This window comes from Diospyros lotus, chromosome 6 (assembly GCF_014633365.1).
Source record: "Diospyros lotus cultivar Yz01 chromosome 6, ASM1463336v1, whole genome shotgun sequence".
Taxonomy (NCBI): Eukaryota; Viridiplantae; Streptophyta; class Magnoliopsida; order Ericales; family Ebenaceae; genus Diospyros; species Diospyros lotus.
This window is the reverse complement of record NC_068343.1, coordinates 37,394,731-37,413,964: the sequence shown is the minus strand read 5'-3', so window position 1 is coordinate 37,413,964 and position 19,234 is coordinate 37,394,731. Positions and strand designations below refer to the sequence as shown.

At 38.5% G+C, this 19,234-nt stretch overlaps 1 protein-coding gene across 1 annotated transcript; it reads right to left on the bottom strand.

Annotated features, from left to right (window-relative positions):
• Positions 1-13,488: 13,488 nt before the first annotated feature.
• On the bottom strand, positions 13,489-13,989 carry LOC127804504 (uncharacterized). The gene has a single exon (XM_052341375.1). The coding sequence runs from the start codon at positions 13,987-13,989 to the stop codon at positions 13,489-13,491; it is 501 nt and encodes a 166-aa protein (XP_052197335.1).
• Positions 13,990-19,234: the final 5,245 nt, after the last annotated feature.

The window sequence follows — 19,234 nt, the reverse complement described above, 5'->3', positions numbered from 1 at the left end:
TTGGACTAACAAATCATTAATTCAATAAAAATAAATAAAAAAAATTGGTGTCTCTCTTGTGATGCACCTCTGTTGCAGGTCCCTCTTCTACAAAAGGCATACTGAAACAGACACCAAGAAATAGATTGCTTTCGTGGGACTGCTCAGATGCTAGAGAATGTTCATTCACAAACAGTGATTGCTCTAACCATTCGGGATTATTCAACTTCTCAATACATTACCAAAGTATTGCCTTGGCAATGTATTTGGAGGTTGAAGAATCCCAAATGGTCAAAGCAATCACTCACTGTTTGTTGATGAACCTATTCTAGTATCCGAGAAGCCCGAGGAAAGTAATCTATTTCCTTGGCTTCTGCTTCAGTTCATTGGGGAACAACGTCTTCAAGGTGATCTCCAACGTCTTCAACACTAACCTTATTTTCCGTCTTCCCAAATTCTCGCTTATGTTCTTCTCAAACGTGATGAGAGCCATATTTATAGAGCAGTCCTTCCTATTAGTGCTGACATTGGGAAGTGCAAAGGATAAATATTTAATTTCTTCATTAACCATTTAAGTATCGGTGTCGACATATCGATTAAGTTACCGATATATTCACACTGATAGTAACATGTACAAAGGATGTTGGTTAAACCATATCGGTTTATCATCGATACAAGTTGCCGACATCATTCAATATTGTCATATCGGTGATCGATATTTATAGAGTAATCATTTCCTATCGGTGCTGACATTAGAAAGTGCAATGGACAAATATTTAATTTTTCATCATTCACCATTTAAATATCGGTGTATATATATCAGTTAAGTAACCGATATATTCACACCGATAGTAACATGTATGAACATAGTGACTGATATACATCAAGGAACCGATATATCGGTTACTGTGTATCGATTTAAATCCAATACAAGGAACCAATATTATATTGGATATATATTATATATTAGGAAGTCTGCAACAGACATCATTATTCATATTTGTTGAGTGTCTAGAATACATTTAATTCTAGTCGCCAACGTGTCCTACCGGTGCAGACATTGGGAAGTAAACCGTTTTAATATCAAATTCACTTAAATATTTCAATATCGATTAAATCATATCGGTTGGTAATCGATACACGTTGCCGACATCGCTCGACTTTGTCATATCGGTGTACAAATATCAGTGAACTACATCGATTTTTACCGATAGATCGTAACCGATATCCTAATAGCCACATTGATTTATATTATATCGGTCAAGACAATTCAGTTTGGATATCGATACATTTTACCAATATCAATAAAAAATTTGAATTTTTTTTGACATATGCACTGCCCAATGTACGCATCGATTGAACTATTTTTTTACTAGACACAAATGCCATTCCTACTAAAACGGGACTCTTGTTCTTGCTTACACTTTAATCAACTGCTCCATTACGATTACATCGACGTTGCTCTTGCTTCCCATTTTCATTGAAGGCGCCTGATATTGAAGTTCTGAAGAGGTTACATCGACGTTGCTCATTACTAGCTTATTATTTGCTTCTGATGGCGCGCTCATGTCTTGTGTCGTTCGAGAAGAATAATAGTGATAAGATGGAAACGTCGACGAATAACACGGAGAAAAAGATAGCAAGGGATAAGGACTTGGAGATCAACAAGTATTTCACCGTCAGAATCACGAGACTTGATCATTTTGAAGGCACCGTTGAAGGCATTCAGAGTATACTAAAGTAGAAGACTCGCTTGGAGGAATAGTTTAAGGCATCTACTTTTGGTTAGATTGTCTATGGGGTAGATGGACTAACTTGAAGCATTTAGTTAGTCCACAGACTATTGTTAAGCCTATTGCAGCAGACAGATGAGGAAGGATCATTATTCTTCAGGCTCAGAGGTCAGGATATAAAATTTGGGAGGGAGGAGTTTGCGCTGATCACGGGGTTGAAGTTTGGCAACAGTGAAGCAGTGAAGCGAAAAATCATATTGAAGGAGCCTCCACAAATGTTTGCCAGGTTTTTCCCCGAATGCAACCTAAAGATGGGGGTTTTAGGGTCTAGGTTAATTAAGGTGTTTTATCAGGATATTGTCAGCGGAAAAGTGGAATGTTCTGATGACGAACTCCTATCCATGTCATATTTAATGATGATATGGGAAATCAATTCCAAGGCTCCTGGCATGAGGGTGGATATCAAGTATTTTCACCTGGCCTCTCACTAGGATGAGTTGAACCGATTCCCTTGGGTAACCGACTCCTTTATCACAACTACAGAGAGTGCTAGAAAAGGCATATTGAATGGGTTCAATCAGAACACTAAAAAGAAGATGTATTCCATTGGAGGTTTTCCACTTATCATATAGGTATGGATTTATTATGTGATATAGAGATATAGAGATTTAGTGTCGTTGTCATTGCAGACTTATCGGTTAATAACAGACATTTTGTTTCACATCATCCATTTTTTATACATATCGGTAATTCAATATTAGGTTAATAACCGATGATGTGAACCGATATGTCTATTATTAACCGATATAGTATAACTGATATGTCTACTTTTAAACATTATGCTTACTATATATAGGTGGAACACCGATGTGGACTAACCGATACGAACGTGGATATCGCTTATACTATATCGGTAATTAGTCAATTCTTTTAACCGATATGTCTTTGATTAACCGATATTTATAACAGATATGTATATTTTACAACATTATGCTTAATATATATCTGTCGAAAATCGATGTGGACTAACCGATACGAATGTCGATATCGGTTATATAATATCGGTAATTGACCGATTGATTTAACTGACATGTATGTTATTAACTGATATTTATAATCGATATGTCTAATTTAAATCGATTTTCTTTTTCAATTGCAGATCTTTTGTTTGAGGTCGTGCCACATTTGGTTAACTTAAAAATATTGAAAAGAATAAGAGAATGCCCTCAAGCTCCAAGAATAAAGAAATATAGACTTTATACTCCTAAGATCTCCCAAGAACAAATTACGGAGCAGGGAATTTTTAAAAATAATGTTATCCATATGGTGCCAACAGAAGAGGAGATGTGTGTAGATTATTTTTACAATGTACATGATGTGGTGGTTGTAGAAGAAGAAGAAGAAGAAGAAGAAGAAGAAGAAGAAGGAGGAGGAGGAGGAGAAAATATGGTTGAAGGAGAAGGAAGGGGTGAAAATGTGGTTGAAGCAGAAGAAAAAGAAGAACGAAGTGGTGAATCAAAGAAAATGAGTGTGGAGTAGAAGAAAATAAAAACTTTAAAGAAGTATTTACAAGGTATAAAGAATGAAGTTGGGGAAGTTAGTAGGGAAGTTCAGGAGTTGAAAATGGAGATCGAAATGATGAAAATGGAGGTGAATAGAGAGATCGGAATGATAAAGATGGAGGTGAAGGGGGATCTAAGTAACATTATGAACCTTTTAAAAATATTCTGGGGGAAGGTGGAGATTATGGGGGAGAGGAAGGATGGGGATGGGGAGGGGAATGGGGAAGATGTTAAGGGGGGAAGGATGTGGAGGTGGGGATGGAAATAGAGGTGGGGATTGAAATGGAGGTGGAGGAAGGCAGGAAGATGGAGGATGGAAATACGATGGAGGAGGGGAAGAAGGTGGAGGTGGGGAAGTATGTGGAGGGGGCGAAGGTGGAGGAGGTAGGGATGGATGTGGAGGGGGCGAAGGTGGAGGAGATGGGGATGGAAATGGAAATGGATGGGGCGAAGGTAGAGGAGGGGGGAAGGTAGAGGATGGGGATAAGGTGGCGAAGGGGAAGGATGTGGAGACGGAGAAGGTGAAGAATGAGAGGGAGAATATAGAGGAGAAAATGGATGAGATGAAGTATGGGGAGGGTATGACGGATGTGTCCTTAGAATTAGTCAATGCGACAAGTCCTATGAAGGAGATGTACACAGAAGGGGCAGAAAAGAAAAATGCTAATTGAATCAATATTGAAGCCCGCTTCTGAAACAGAGGACAAAGGACCATCCACATACACCTCCAATCTTCACAAGCTCAACCCCCTAGACATAAGTGCTCCAACTGGTATTATTTGGGAGTCTTTCGAAAAATATATGAAAAAGCTAAATAGTCAGACATCAACTGTAATAGCAAGTTGTTGTTCAATGAATAAGGACTTTTTTGAGACATTCACCACACCGGACACGTGGCTTCAATATGAGGTAAGTAATTCTCTAATTGTATAGTAATTCTGTTATTGGTATTTATACATCGGTATTCATATATCGGTTTATTGGTATATGTAACCGATAGTGTTTTTGTAACGACCCATTAGAGGGCCCAGTATTTATTCAAGAATTATTTAATTAATTATTGAAGCATTGATTAAGAGATTTTGTCAATTAATTATTTAATGTGGCAATTTAGAGATTTTAAAGGAAAAGAATAGCATTTATTTCTTTTTAATGTTGGAGTTAAAGGAATTTGCCAAGGTGGCAATTTAGATTTTTAATGGAGAGAATAGTATTTAAATAGCATTTAAATGGCATTTATTTTGTGGAAATTAAATGCAAGGGCATGAAGGTAATTTTGGAGTTTTATTATTATTTGAGAGTTTTAATAATAATTTTTGTATTATTATTAATTAAGTGGAACTATGTATTTAAAGGAGAATGAGAATCCATGTATGAGATGGAATTGGATTAAGAGTCTCCTAGTCCCAATAGGAGAAGGTTTTGAGAGTCTCCAAGTTCAATTGGGAGAAGGATTCCAAGTTATAAAAGGAAAGGGATCTAGGACTTTATGTCTATATATAGAGCCCATTAGCTTAGCTTTTCTTCACATCGTGTGAAGAACAGAAAGGCCAAAAGATAGCAGAGGCTTGCTAGAGTCTTCAGGATCGCTCTAGGGTTCGATCAAAGAGTTCTATCAGGCAAGTATTCTTCCTGTAATCCCTTCCATTACAGGTTTATATCAGTTTTCCAGATTATTCCAGTTCTTCATTGAGTTCTTAGATTTTATATCAGTAAGCAGAGACATATATATATATACGTATAACAGTGAAGTTATGAGCAAGTTTCATTAATCCTCATCCATTTGGGATTGCAAGTTCCAGTAATCCTAATCCATTTTGGATTGCAAGTTCTATTAATCCTTATCCATTTTGGATTGCAAGTTCCATTAATCCTTATCCATTTTGGATTGCAAGTTCTATTAATCCTCATCCATTTTGGATTGCAAGTTCTAGTAATCCTTATCCATTTTGGATTGCAAGTTCCAATAATCCTTATCCATTTTGGATTGCAAGTTCTATAAATCCTTATCCTATTTGGATTGCAAGTTCTATTAATCCTCATCCATTTTGGATTGCAAGTTCCAGTAATCCTTATCCATTTTGGATTGCAAGTTCTATTAATCCTTATCCATTTTGGATTGCAAGTTCTATTACTCTAAGTTCTAATATCCGGATACCTTGTATCGTATCCGGATGTATCTAAAGTTCTTCAAGTATGATATCCGAATGGCTTGTTTAAACATTCGAAAAGGTCAAGATAATATCCAGATGTCTCGCCTGATATCCGGATGCCTCCCTCAAAAGTTGAATTTTTCATTCGAATAGTCCCCAGTTATATCTGAATGCATCAGTGAGATATCCGGAGGACCAAAATCATATCCGGATGTCCTAGTTCATATCCGAATACTTCCCAGCATATCGGAATAACTTCTTCTTTGAATGTCAGTGTATCTAGATGAGCCTTCTTCATATTCGGATGTCTTTCATCATATCCAGATATCCTTCCTAATATCCGGATGACTTTTTCAGAAATCCAATTTAGCTTTCAGTGAGTCCTAATTCAAGTTTAATTCAATCAATGTATTCAATACCTTCCAACATTGAATTCATAAGCCAGAACATGACAAGTTAATCATACCCATACCATAAATCATAATTCATAGAATCTTTGTATTCCAATATATAGATGAAGATCATATCAAGTTCAGCATTATTTTATTATAACATGATCAGCATTATTTTGTGAGATTATGTGCATACATTTTGGTATGAGCATTGAGCATGACTTTATATGGAGCACTACATATCGTGTGCCAGCATTTATGTGAGCATTGCATTGCATTATGCGCGCTAGGCGGCTTGTCCGCGGGGATCCCATCAGTTTCAGTTTCAGCTCAGTTTATGAGTTGCTTGCCTGGTGGCAACCAGGGGGCTAGGGGCTTTACCCACAGTATGTGCTTACAGTTTTTATGTATGCAGGTTTCAGATCAGACAGGTATGTATTATCAGATTATGTGGGCCTATGAGCCAAAGTTGCATACCTGCATTTAGTTTACAATTTATGTGCATTACATTTTTATGAATGCAAACAGACAGTGATTATTCAATACAAGTTCAGTAAGTTATTTATCAGTATCGATATTCTTCGATTCAGCTTCAGTATTCTTTCCAGCTTATTACTTGCTGAGCTTTTGTAGCTCACCTTGTACTCTTCCCCCCTCCAGGTTCTAGCAGGGGAGTACCAGATGTGGGGCCTAGCAGCAGTGGTTTATAGTGTGTGTACGTGGAGCCGCTCAAGATAAAAGATGTCTGGGAGTCTGTTGAGTTCTATAGAGTTTTCTTAGATTAGATCTTATTTTATATTTCAGTTGAGGGATTGTCCTTCAATAAGAGTTTATGCATTTCAGTTTGTATTGACTAAGAGTTTTTATTCCAATTGATTGAGATGTTCAGTCATGGTATCAGATTTCAGATTATCAGTTAGTTTATTTTATTTTCCCCGTAGCACCTCTTCTCGGGCAGTTCTAGGAGAGGGGGTGTTACAGTTTTTGTGATTATATATTGGTTATGAAACCTTTATCGACATTCATATATCGGTAGTCATATATCGGTGTGTGACCGATATATGTTACCGACAGTTGTATTAGTAATTATATATCGATTATGACACCTTTATCGACATTCATATATCAGTATTCATACATCCGTTAATGACCGATATATGTTACCGATGGTTGTATTGCTATTTATATATTGGTTATGAAACCTTTATCGACATTCATATATCGGTATTTATATATTGATTAATGACCGATTTATGTTACCGAAAGTTGTATTGGTATTTATATATCGATATTCGATGTCGGTTACAATCATTTATTTATAATCGATAGGTATTTATGACATTTTGTTTAAATCCTTGCAGCACATGGACGCCTTCGTGTACATGCTTAACAAGAGAATAAAGGAATCGCAAACTTACAATAAAGAGTTAACGTTGGTTGATACAACATTTGCCGCAAGTTATACAGCAATCAATATATATAAAAATATTTATATTGAATTAACTGTATATTTTGGAAATTAACTATTTATCATTTTGACCTCACACAGCAAGCCTTGAAAAGTGATTGGGAACTTTATAAGGCAGGCAAATGGAAGATGTGGGATGATCACGATATCCTTGTTGTATTTTTTTGGGCTGAGACAAGTTACTCTAACCCATTTTTGAACGCGGATAACCTGCTTTGTCCTGCAAACATCAATAATAATCACTGGGTTCTGGTTAGGGTTGATTTGGGCTCTCAACTTGTTCATGTTTACTCCTCTACCAAACCCATTGGTTATGAAAAGAAGTTTCAATATATGGTAGAGATGATACAAAAACTTCTAACAAAATGTGGATATGGAGATTTGAAACCTGGATTTATTGTGAAGGATAAATGGGAATTAAAGATTGAGGACACTCCGCAGCAAACTAGGTAAGCAACATTTATTTTATTTTTATTAGTTAGAGTTGTTTTGATTGTGATGCCTATTAATTTTTGCAACTTACTTATAATTGGTAGGGGTGGTGATTGTGGGATTTTTGTTCTGAAATGGATGGAATTAATGGCCCATAACAAACCAATTGTAGAAATAACCCAGTCAAAAGCTTCACAATTCAGAACTCAAATGGCTTGGGTGTAACGCCCCATGTTTTTAATACATTGAGAAGCTAAACACCATTGTTACATGCTATGTACATCACTCAGGCGTTTTAGGAAATCCTTTATCAGCGGAAGTAAGGATCAAACCTACCAAGCTTAAGAGCTAGGATTTCCACTAGATCTTCTTATTACAAGTTCAAGTAGGATTTAGAATCCATGATATCTCCATTACACGCCTTTAACGCATGATATCTCTATTACACTCCTTTAATGCAAGCATGGATTAATATTCTCACAACCCCAAAAGCTAAGGAAAGGAAAGCAATCCACACTTTACATAGGGGAAATAGAAATAGATTTAAGACTCCCAGTAGTTCTTGTTACACCGTACTTGAAATACAAAGTTTTAGATATATAATATTGACCACAAGGATTTTGTGCTGAGCCTTGATCACTTCTTTTTCAATTCTCCTGCTTGTCTCTCCAGAACCTAGCACTTCTATTATACCTGGAACGTTGAATGTTTCAGGGGTATGAAACACCTAAGTTAGACAGTTATATCTAAGCAAGATGGTTCATGGAGTGAATGAAAGTGCATGGAAAGGTAGAAAATAAGATGTTATGCAGTTATAGAAATATCCCATGTGGTAACAATGCCAGTGTGTAGCAATCACCCCCGCAATCATCATGGTAATTCCTTGGCCCATTGTAAGGAACATAAGGGCATGTGATCACCGCAAGATCACCCATGATATGCCAAGGTGTTGCAATCACCCCCGTAGTCATCATGTTAATTCCTTGGCCCACCGTAAGGAACACAAGGGCATGTGATCACCGCAAGATCATTCATGATGTCCCAATAACTAGCCATAGTCACCAAACGCCATAAAAACATGACAAAACATAAGAGATATGCACAAACTGAGAGAAATATGTCATGTAAGCCACAAGCCATTCACAAATGAACCAACAAATGTCCAACATGAAACAAGTATATGAAGGAACCACTCACGCCATGACACGTGCAAAATAGGGAGGATATGCTCGGAAATAAGGAAACCATGAAACGCAAGCCACAACCACTTATAAATGAAGTCAAGAGTGATCAAGTTGAAGCAAGAGACATGCAAGAATAGTTTACATTCACAAGAACCACTCACCGAAGCTTCTTACTTCTCGGTTGCAAAGTTTAAGGCTATACGTCGCCCCAAGTGAGCTGTTTCTGTAAAAATCGAGACCTTTTGGTAACCAAACCCAAAATATTTTTGGATAGATAGATAGTCATTAAAAATAGGAGTTTACATGAAAAATTTCAAGCACATAGGAACTCTCACGCACGGCCACAAGGGGATGCCATGCGCCTGAACGTGCAGCCCTGCTGGGCGCGTGTGGCGCACACGTGGCACGGACTCCCGACCCCAAAAATTAAAATGGGCATAACTCTCTCATTTTAACTCTGGTTCGAGAGCCGTTTGAACCTATGGACTCCTCTTTCGACCCTCTACGTGATTACAAAAAAAAAAGAGCTTACCTAAAAAATTTGGTGATTGTTTGCACGGATTTCGAGATGAGTTCGTATCTTCTAGCTGCTTGATTCCGGCTTCCACTCCAGCAGAGCTTCCTCCCCTTCTTTCCAGTAGAGTTTCCCCTCTTTTATATGCTACCTACCCCCTTTAAAGTGGTGCCCAAAAGTTTTCTAAATGGTTAGTATATATAAGCATCTTAAACCAATAAGAGCTTGCCACTTGGCTCCATGGATTTGTGCCATTTGTCCTCCTAATTATGAGAGTTCCTTCCTCTTGACAAGTGTCTCTTGAGATTAGTGCTCAATCATTACTCTTGATTTTTATTTTCAAAGAGCAAATGGAGGGTTTCCATGTGTCCCAAGTTTGATTTAATTGGGTTTTGAAATCCAAAGCCACTTTTAATAACTTTTGGAATCCAAAGTTAGTTTCAATAAAACTTTGAAGTCCATTTCACTTAGGTCCCCCAAAGTTATCCTTGAATCTCACAAATTCTCAAGTCTTTGAGTCAATTACACTTTTACCCGGTCTCAATATTTACAATCTCGCCACTAGCTCTGAAATTTAACTTTTATCTCAAAATTTCTATTATCTCTTGGAATGTCCTTTTTCCTCCCATATTTGGGTTTAAATATCTTGGATATTACATTGGGAGCTTTATGGGTTTGCAGTATTGGATGCAAGGGATTTTGTAGCCAAGATTGCAGATAAACCAGCCAACAAGAGAAATAAAAATTGAATAATTATATTTGTAATCATTTGTAAATTTACATTCTTTGCATAGTTGTAATTCTTTTTGTACATATTGTGTACATGTAGGCGGAATAGTTGCAATGATTGTTGTCATTATTTGAACATAGTTGTAATATAACTGTAAATTTACCTTATTATAATAAACATTTAAATTTAAAATAATTTATACATGCATTTAGATTATTGTAATATGATTGGAGTATTTAAATTTACATGCACTGATATCGTTCATGAAACCGAAGTAGGTAATAAACATCTAAACCGATATCGGTACAACATATCGACCGTATATTGACATAAATTATCGATATCCTTTGTATTCGATTTCATCAGTTTACATACGTTGGTTATATGCACTGATATCCTAATACAAAGGTTCTTCGTGTGAAAAATATCGGCCGATGACCGATTCAAACAAATCGATATCCTCTTCATTTATTGTAATCAGTTTTTGTATGTCAGTTACATGACCAATATATATGAACCGATACCCTATTACAGATACTGTGTTGCATACGTCGGTTATATAACCGATATCGATTTTTTAATTATAAATTAAACTTATGGTCCTTGTTAGATCGGTTTCTTAAAATCGATAGTGTTAGGATATGGATATGTCGGTTAATATAGATTGAATATTATTAATGCTGATTCCATATACATATCGGATATTATTAATGCTAATATATCGGATTCCATATACATTGTGTCGGTTACCGATTGTCAGATTCCATACACATTGTTGTTTCATTGGTTTACATACATGGTGATAATAACCGATATGTCCAAACTAATATCGATCACCAAACAATTTCTTTTTAAAAACTGCAATGATACCTGTTCCATGATTGTTACCATATTTGAATATATATTTAAATATTTATTACAACATTGGTGAAAGAAGCAAATATATGGGTTCAATACAAGCATATGTGTCAGACGAGTCAGACATGATCCACTCTTGCACCTTTTCTACTGCCTTCCTTTTTTTCTTCCAAACTTATTAGATTTGAGCAAGTTTAGCGATTGTGGCCAATTTAACCACAACGACCATATTTTACCCTCCTCTTTTCTTCACCGGCTGAAGAAATTTGCATGTCTTGCGTCTTCCACATAGGTGCCTAGTCGCCGGAGGTAGTAAATTAATATATGCTATAATACCCCATATTTTCGTGAAGATGCCACGTATTTTAAGTGAGTTTAAAATACCAAAAAATATGTTTGAAATTGCAATGAGTGACCAAATCAGTCGTAGGGAGTGCCCTAGATCTTAGATACCTGAGGATAAAGGTATATTTTTTTCGAGCGTCTCGAGGCGAGATTTATGACGCTGAAAGAAATTAAATCAAGAGACGATTTTTCGGTTAAGCTAAGTTGTAGCCTAAAATAGCCGAATGATGGTAAGAAGTTTTGAGAAATCATACATATCGAGTAATTTTGAGTTATTAATTTTATAATTTTAAGTATCTCGATAAATTTGATGTTTGAGGGTGTAATTGTAATTAGAGAATTATCCAAATGGAATAAGGATAAAATTAAGAGCTTATGTGGCAAAATATTAAAGTTGAGGACTTGAAATATGGGCCAAAATGTTATTCGAAAGAACTTTGGGGAATTAGCTTGGATTTAAAAAGTTAAATTCATTCTAGTTTTGGATTTCAAAATCCATTCAATTATAAGTTTGAGTTTTTGGAGTCCATGGCTAAGATTGTGACAAGTGACATAATGTGAATGGTTGAAGAAATCTATAAATAGGCACCATGGGTTGTTCTCAAATCATTCCAAACAAGCTTGAGAGTTGAGGCACTCTAAGAGGAGGATCTTGCTCTATAAAGAGAGTATGAAGTTTGGCAAGAAGGCAGGAAGGAATCGAAAGAGAAGCTGGGGAGAACGAGCCTCGTCGGAGTTACGAGCCTTCTCTAAAGTTCACCAAAATTAGTAAAAAAAAAAAAAAGCAAGATAAGTTCCATTTTTTCTTATAATCTTGTAGAGGGAGAAAAGAGGGTCGCGTAGGTTCAAACAGGGGTCAAATCGGAGTTCAAATGAGGAAGATATGGCTGAAATACGAAAATGACGCAATGCAGTCTGAAACTACTATGCAGCGCGTGAGATACACGTGCCGGAAAATAGCTGCGCGTGAGGGCGCGTGGCCCACTTTTCTAGGGTGCGTGAAGGGTTCATTTTTCTTCAAATTTTTTAGTTTTTTCCCTACTTTAATACCCTTCAACTCTATGTAAAAATATTTGAGATTAGGTTTATCAAAATGTGTGTTTTCTGCAGAAACCTAAGCCGTTTGCTGTGAAATTATACCGTCCAAGAGATAAACCAATAAGGTGAGACTCCTATACTCCAAATCCTATTTTTTATTCTCTTATGAGAGACTTCTATTGCATGAGACGTGTTTCTTGAAGTTCTTATACGTAAACTCTTATTATTCTCTTACGTGAAATCATGTTGTATATACGAAATGTACTTTTCTGAAAAATATATGCTATTGATTTTTTAACTGTTGCATTTATAAAATTCGTGTGGCCATACTATTGTACCTATTTGTTGTTGGCCGAGGGAAAAAGTCAGATATCCCCCGAGAGGCACTATGCGTGCGCCATTGAGAAAGCTCTCGTGGGGAAGACTGTGAGTCTAAGGAACAACAGATGTGGTGCTTACATGAGTTCTATGAGGTCGGACCGAAGTGACATAGTTAGGGACCTCCCGAGAGGCGCTATGCGTGCGCCATTGAGAAAGCTCTCATTGGAGGAGGCTGATATGTTCACGAGGCACTTCGGAGTAGTTCTCGTTATTTTTCTCATACATTTTATACCTGATCATACATTGATATAAACTGTTTTTGTAGTTTCTCACTAGAAGATTCATCTTCCAATTGGACTATGTCCCTGGAATATTCAAACATTCCAGGTTCAACGAACGGCTCTAAGGGAAATGAGGTAGCTGAAGAATTAACTTAAATTACTGTTTATAGCATGATTAGCATATTTTTGTTTATGTGTTAACCTATGTAATTGTGGATATGTTTAAGATGTTCAGTTATCACTTGATGGTGTCCATGTAATATATTTTGTAGACGTCTTGAACAATTTTATGATAAATAAAGTATTATGGTTGTGAACCATATCAGGTTCAATCTAGCTTCCGCATTTGAAATTTTAACATCTATCTTAGCTATTCAATTATTGGGTTTGTTAAGCTGAGAAGGTAAAAATTAGGGTTTTTGGGATATTGTGTGATGTATGTCAACTATTGTGATATGAAAACTTTTTATATTCCCAAAATCCTAAGTTATAACACGCTCAAGAAATTTGGGGTGTTACATATGCACTTTCATCCGGTACGATCCAATCGGCCTGACTGCCCACCGACATAATCAGATCGACATAGACACACAACAGAGCCTCTGTTTGGTAGTATGCAGACGACAAAGTGTATGGGTCAATATTTTGTGAACGTGCAGCATCCAGGGCATGTCCACATGGAAATTTGTCAGAATCAAACACTCGACATGTGCAAGTTTTCGCCTTCAAGTCTACTATGCCACCGGAGTTACCATCTTTGACATTAAATCTATACATATCAATTGATTCTGACTGCCAATATTGGGATAATGTAAATCTTTTAGCTATTTCTCCTTCAGCCCAAGAGGTAAGATGTCTACCCATCTTACTAGCGTGACCCCGTCTCTCATAAAACCATTGTTGCAGCATATTCCTAATATACTCCATCAAACATTGAATAGGCAATTTACGTGCATCCTCCAAAGCTGCATTGAGGCATTCTGCAATGTTTGTCGTCATTATATCAAACCACTTCCCATCCGAATAGGCATATGCCCAACGACTAAAGCCGGCCTCTCTAAGATAGGCCCCAACGGCTGGATCATATCGCTCGAGCTCGTTAAACAATTCATGGAATTCTGATTCTCAATAAGCCTTCGCTGCCTTGTAGAACAAAGCATGCACATTTTCATGCTTGAATTTAGCCTTAACGTTCTGGCCAATGTGATATATATAATATACATGTAGTGCATTAGGAAAAACTGTCCGTACAGCCTTACTGATGCTTTTATGCCTGTCAAACACAAATACCAAATCAGGTATCTCATGGCCAATTGCTGATCACAATTTAGTGAAAAACCATTCTAATGAGGCATCATTCTCGGAATCTCCAACTCCCCATGCTATAGGATATACATTGTTGTTACTATCTTTGCATGTGGCAACAAACAAACTACTAAGATATTTACCCTTGAGAAAGCAAGCGTCAACTGCAATTACGGGCCGCATTTGGCTACGAAATCCGGCAAGGCATGCACCAATTGTTATAAATAGGTACTTGAATCTGCTCTCACTGTCACTCTCGATTTTAGCAATCGTCCTAGGGTTTTTCAACTTCAACATGTACAGATAAGATGACAACAACTGGAATGATTCCTCCGCACCCCCCCGGATCATGTCCAAAGCCTTTTCCCCACGATCGTCATGCCTTTAAATAACTTATGTTGACCCCAAATTCCTTGCAAACATCGTTGATAATATTCTTAGGCTTATGAATACACTTCACATCCTCGTAATAAGGTTTTACATGAGAACCAATTACTCTGCTCTTGGCTTAGCAATGACCAGGCCGCATTATTGAAGATGAACATGAATGAGTATTTACATATTTTCTAACTACCCAACCAAAAGAAGTGCCAAGCGTTGTTGCCCTCAACCGCCATTGACACTGATCGTGCTTACACTTCATGTACAATACCTTCGTAGTTGACTTTACCACCTTGTATTCATAATTCTTTCTCAATACCAACAAACTCATCCTTTGATGCAATTCAGATTTTGAAGCAAAAATTTGGTTTAACTCAACTTTTGACACCTCGAATGATGTTCCCAAACTAACCCTTGATAATCTCGAAGATGGGAGAAAAGTAGGCTGCTCAACGCCATCACCAACTTGTACATTGATATGGACCAATTTTTCAACATCAATCCCATGAAAAGCTTGTACTTCTTCAGACCTTGCTCTTGCATCATCACAATTAAAAACATCTTCAGCACCACGTCCAGCATCATCACAATTGACTTCTTCAAACCCATTCCCATCCACAGGATCATCACAATTAACATCGTCGTGCAAACCATCCATATTCATGTTCCTTGTGGCCTCATTGTTCAACCATATTGGACTATCGCTGCCCAACCGTATCACCGGCAAATTACTGCATCATTGATTCTCTACAACCTCTTCATTCGGCTGTGTACTCAATTTTAATTTGCCCACAAAATCAACACATAATGAGCTTCTAGATTCTATCCGAGAGCATTCCACTATAAAGCACTCAACATCCATATCACTTTGAATCTCCATTGGTGGTGTCGATATATCTAGAGTCCTAAACTTGTACTTCATCACAACCGACTTCTCAGCAAGACTAAAATTGAACCTTCTATATACAGAACTTACCAATTGGTCGAATGTGAAGGCTAGATGCACACGTATTACACAACAACATTTATCTATCACGTACTTATATTCACCTCTATCAACATCCCACCGACCTCCATACATCACAGGTACAAATATAGGTCTATGAGCTGTCATTCTAGTAAATTATAAAAAAACATCGATTGGATGTAAGTAAAAAAGTTATCAGTTATATAAGGTTATATCGGTTTCATAATATCGGTCGTGTAAAGATATGTCGGTTATTATATATCGGTTTAAGTAAAATTACAACCGATACAATTATATCGATATAGTAGTTGTAATAGGAAGTATATTGATTACTATGTATCGGTTTACATTAAATTAAAACTGATACAATTATACCGATATAGGATGTATATCAGTTACTATGTATCGGTTTACATTAAATTAAAACTGATACAATTATACCGATATATGATGTCGGTACATAAAACATTTTTGGGTACCGATATATAAAATGAATGAATATAAAACATTTTTGGGTATTGTTGTTGCCAAAATACAACAATTAGAATTTTTAGGAGTGGGATGAATGTGGATGCCGTTGGTCTCGGGACTCGATTGAAGATTTGGCTGCGAAACTAAGGGGGGCTTCCAAAAGGTTCTTTCCGAATGATGCTTCCAAAGGGTTCCTTCCGAATGACGCTTCCAAAGGGTTCCTTCCGAAGGGTGACTCGCGATAGGCTTCCGAAGGGTGGCTCGCGATAGGCTTCCGAAGGGTGACTCGCAATAGGTTTCCGAAGGGTGGCTCGCGATAGGCTTCCGAAGGATGACTCACAATAAGCTTCCGAAGGGATCCTTAATACTGCTTCCGAAGCCTACTTCCGAAGATTGCTTTCGTAGACTCCCTTCAAAATGAGGCTTCCGAAGGAACTGAAGTGGACAAACAAGGATTAGAAGGCTCGTGGGATTTTCCTCCCGCGAAGACCCTCCGATGCTTAAGTCAGTAACAGAAGGAAAATAATCGCGAGGAATGGAAAAGAAGACTAAATTTCGAAGGGAAAGTGAGAGAGAAATACCGATGTCCGAATCCCTTTTTGAGGATTAAACCTGGCCTTTTATAGAGATCGAGCAGGGAGCACATGTGGCCCTTCTGAAGAAGGCTTCCGAAGGGTTCCTCCCGAATGAACCTTCCCCAGCCGCTTCCAAAACCTTCCGAAGATCTTCCCCAGCAGCTTCTGAAGGTCCTTCCCCAATAGCTTCCGAAAGTCTTCCCCAGCAGCTTCCGAAGGTCCTTGCCCAGAAGCTTCCGAAGGTCTTCCCCTGCAGCTTCCGAAGGTCCTTCCCCTGCAGCTTCCGAAGGTCTTCCCCAGCAGCTTCTGAAGGTCCTTCGCCTATAGCTTCCAAAGGTCCTTCCCCAGCAACTTTCGAAGGGTTCCTTCCCCGCAATGCTTAGACTTCTCCCTCCCGATTATTGGGGCAAAACAATTGTCCTCCACTCTTTGTTTCGTTCTTGTTAAATACAAAATGAAGAGTATTTTCTAAGCATAGGGCACTAATAATCAAAAATGGTTCTTACCCAAGAACGCTTCTGAAAGCCCCTTCCGAATGACCTTCATCTCCTCAAGAATTTTCCTTCCTCAGGCTCTTTCTCGGATGTAACTTTTGACAATGCTATGTCTGTCGAGACCCCTCCAAACTGGAGAAAGTATGAATTGAACGATCATGTGCCCGAGGAATGCATAAGGCAGGCTCTAGAGGATGACCTCAGCAACCTGTAGTGTCCTTGGAGCCCTTACGCTCTTGAGCTCGAGGAGGGTGAAGTAGGTGTCAGCACTTCTAGCACCACTCAGATGATTAAGAGGGGCTTAGAGATGGACCTTGTCGCTGATGCTCCTCATAATCTTCTTCTTGGAGAGGGTTCAGGTCGCGTGGATCGTCTTTCCGCCAAAGATTAGTGTAGACTTTATAATTTTTATTATTTTTTAACTAGCTGTATGGAACGATCATTTTGCTAGTTTCATCTCAAAGCATTCTTCTTAGAATTTTTGACACATTTATTTGATTGTTGCGTTTTATTTTGTCAATTTTGGATGAATGTAGTTTCATGGCAGTCGTTTCAACGTGCCTCATGTAATTACCTTATTTACATCACTACATAATTTGATTGTACTTCTATCTTTTGCTTGTTGGTTATGCGACTTGCATTCATGCCTCTTGAAGCTTTAGGCTATTAGCCTCAGCAGTTTAGTTTTTATTTTTTCTTCAAGGCTCTTCGACCCTAGGAAATTCGGGATAGGTTTCGCGCCCCTGACTTGATTAAGAGACTCATGCAACATTCATCGAGCTCTCGGCTTTTGTCAAGATTGGGGATTGTCAGGCTTTCACAAACATTTTCGAGAGGGGCCTTCGTTTGCCATAGGGAAGCTGGATTGGGCTAAGGATCCAACATGGGATTCATCCCGAGCGTTTGAGTTTTGTCGGGAGACCTAAGCGCCAGATCGACCGAGGAGTCAGGTCTAGCTTAGGAGCATAGAACCAGACTCAATCGAGTAATCTAGGTGAGTTTGCAGGCATAGGCGTCGGAGCATCTAATGATCCTAAGTTGACCTATTATCATAGGTGTTAAATTGAGTCCTGGTAGTCGGGTCTTCGAGGGTTGCATCTTGTCTCCTACTTTCTTCGCCCATCACTTTAAGGTCCGGTCTATCCTAAGGGATCTGGCTTTGACTAATGATTCAATATGAGATTCCTTCTAGGTGTCTGAGCTCGCCGGGAGACCTAGGCGCTAGATCAATTGAGGAGTCGGGTCTAGCTCAAGGGCATAGCATCGGACTCAATCGAGGGATCTAGGTGAGTCTACAGGCACAATCATCGGAGCATCCGATGATCCCGAGTTGGTTTTAGGTCATAAGCACTAGATCGCAACTAAGCAACATAAACCTCGCATGAGGGCGTCTTTCGACTTACCATATAGTGACGCACCACTTTGAGGTCCGATTTGTCCTAGGGGATCTGGCTTTGATCAATGATTCAATCTGAGATTCCTTCTAGGTGTCCGAGCTTACCGAGAGACCTAGGCACTAGATTAACCGAGGAGTCAGGTCTAGCTCAGGGGCATAGCACCGAACTCAATCGAGGGATTTAGGTGAGTCTGCGAGCACAAGTGTCGGAGCATTCGATGATCCTGAGTTGGTTTCAGGTCATAAGCACCAAATCGCAACTGGGCGACCCACGCCTCGTGCGGCAAGGGCGTCTTTCAACTTACCATATAACGGCTTCATCACCTTCTGCCCCTCATAAGTGTCAGTCTACCCTCGGTGAATCTAGGCTAGATCGCTAGTCTGGTTTGGGATTCCTTCTAGGTGTAGGCACCAGATCAACTAAGGAGCTAGGTCTAGCTTAAGGGCATAACACCGGACTTGATTGAGGGATCCAGGTGAGTTTGCAGGCACAGGCGTTGGAGCATCCGATGATCCCGACCCAACCTGGGGTCATATGCGCCTGATTTCTATCGAGCCACCCTGATCTCATCGGGGCCATCGCCGAGCTATTGCACCTGCATTACAATTTATTGTACATACAACTGCTCAAGGCATAGGTTATGTGGTTCGGCTT

Coding starts and splice junctions, on each gene's coding strand:
- LOC127804504 (XM_052341375.1), bottom strand. CDS start 13,989: ATGACGACAAACATTGCAGAATGCCTCAATGCAGCTTTGGAGGATGCA.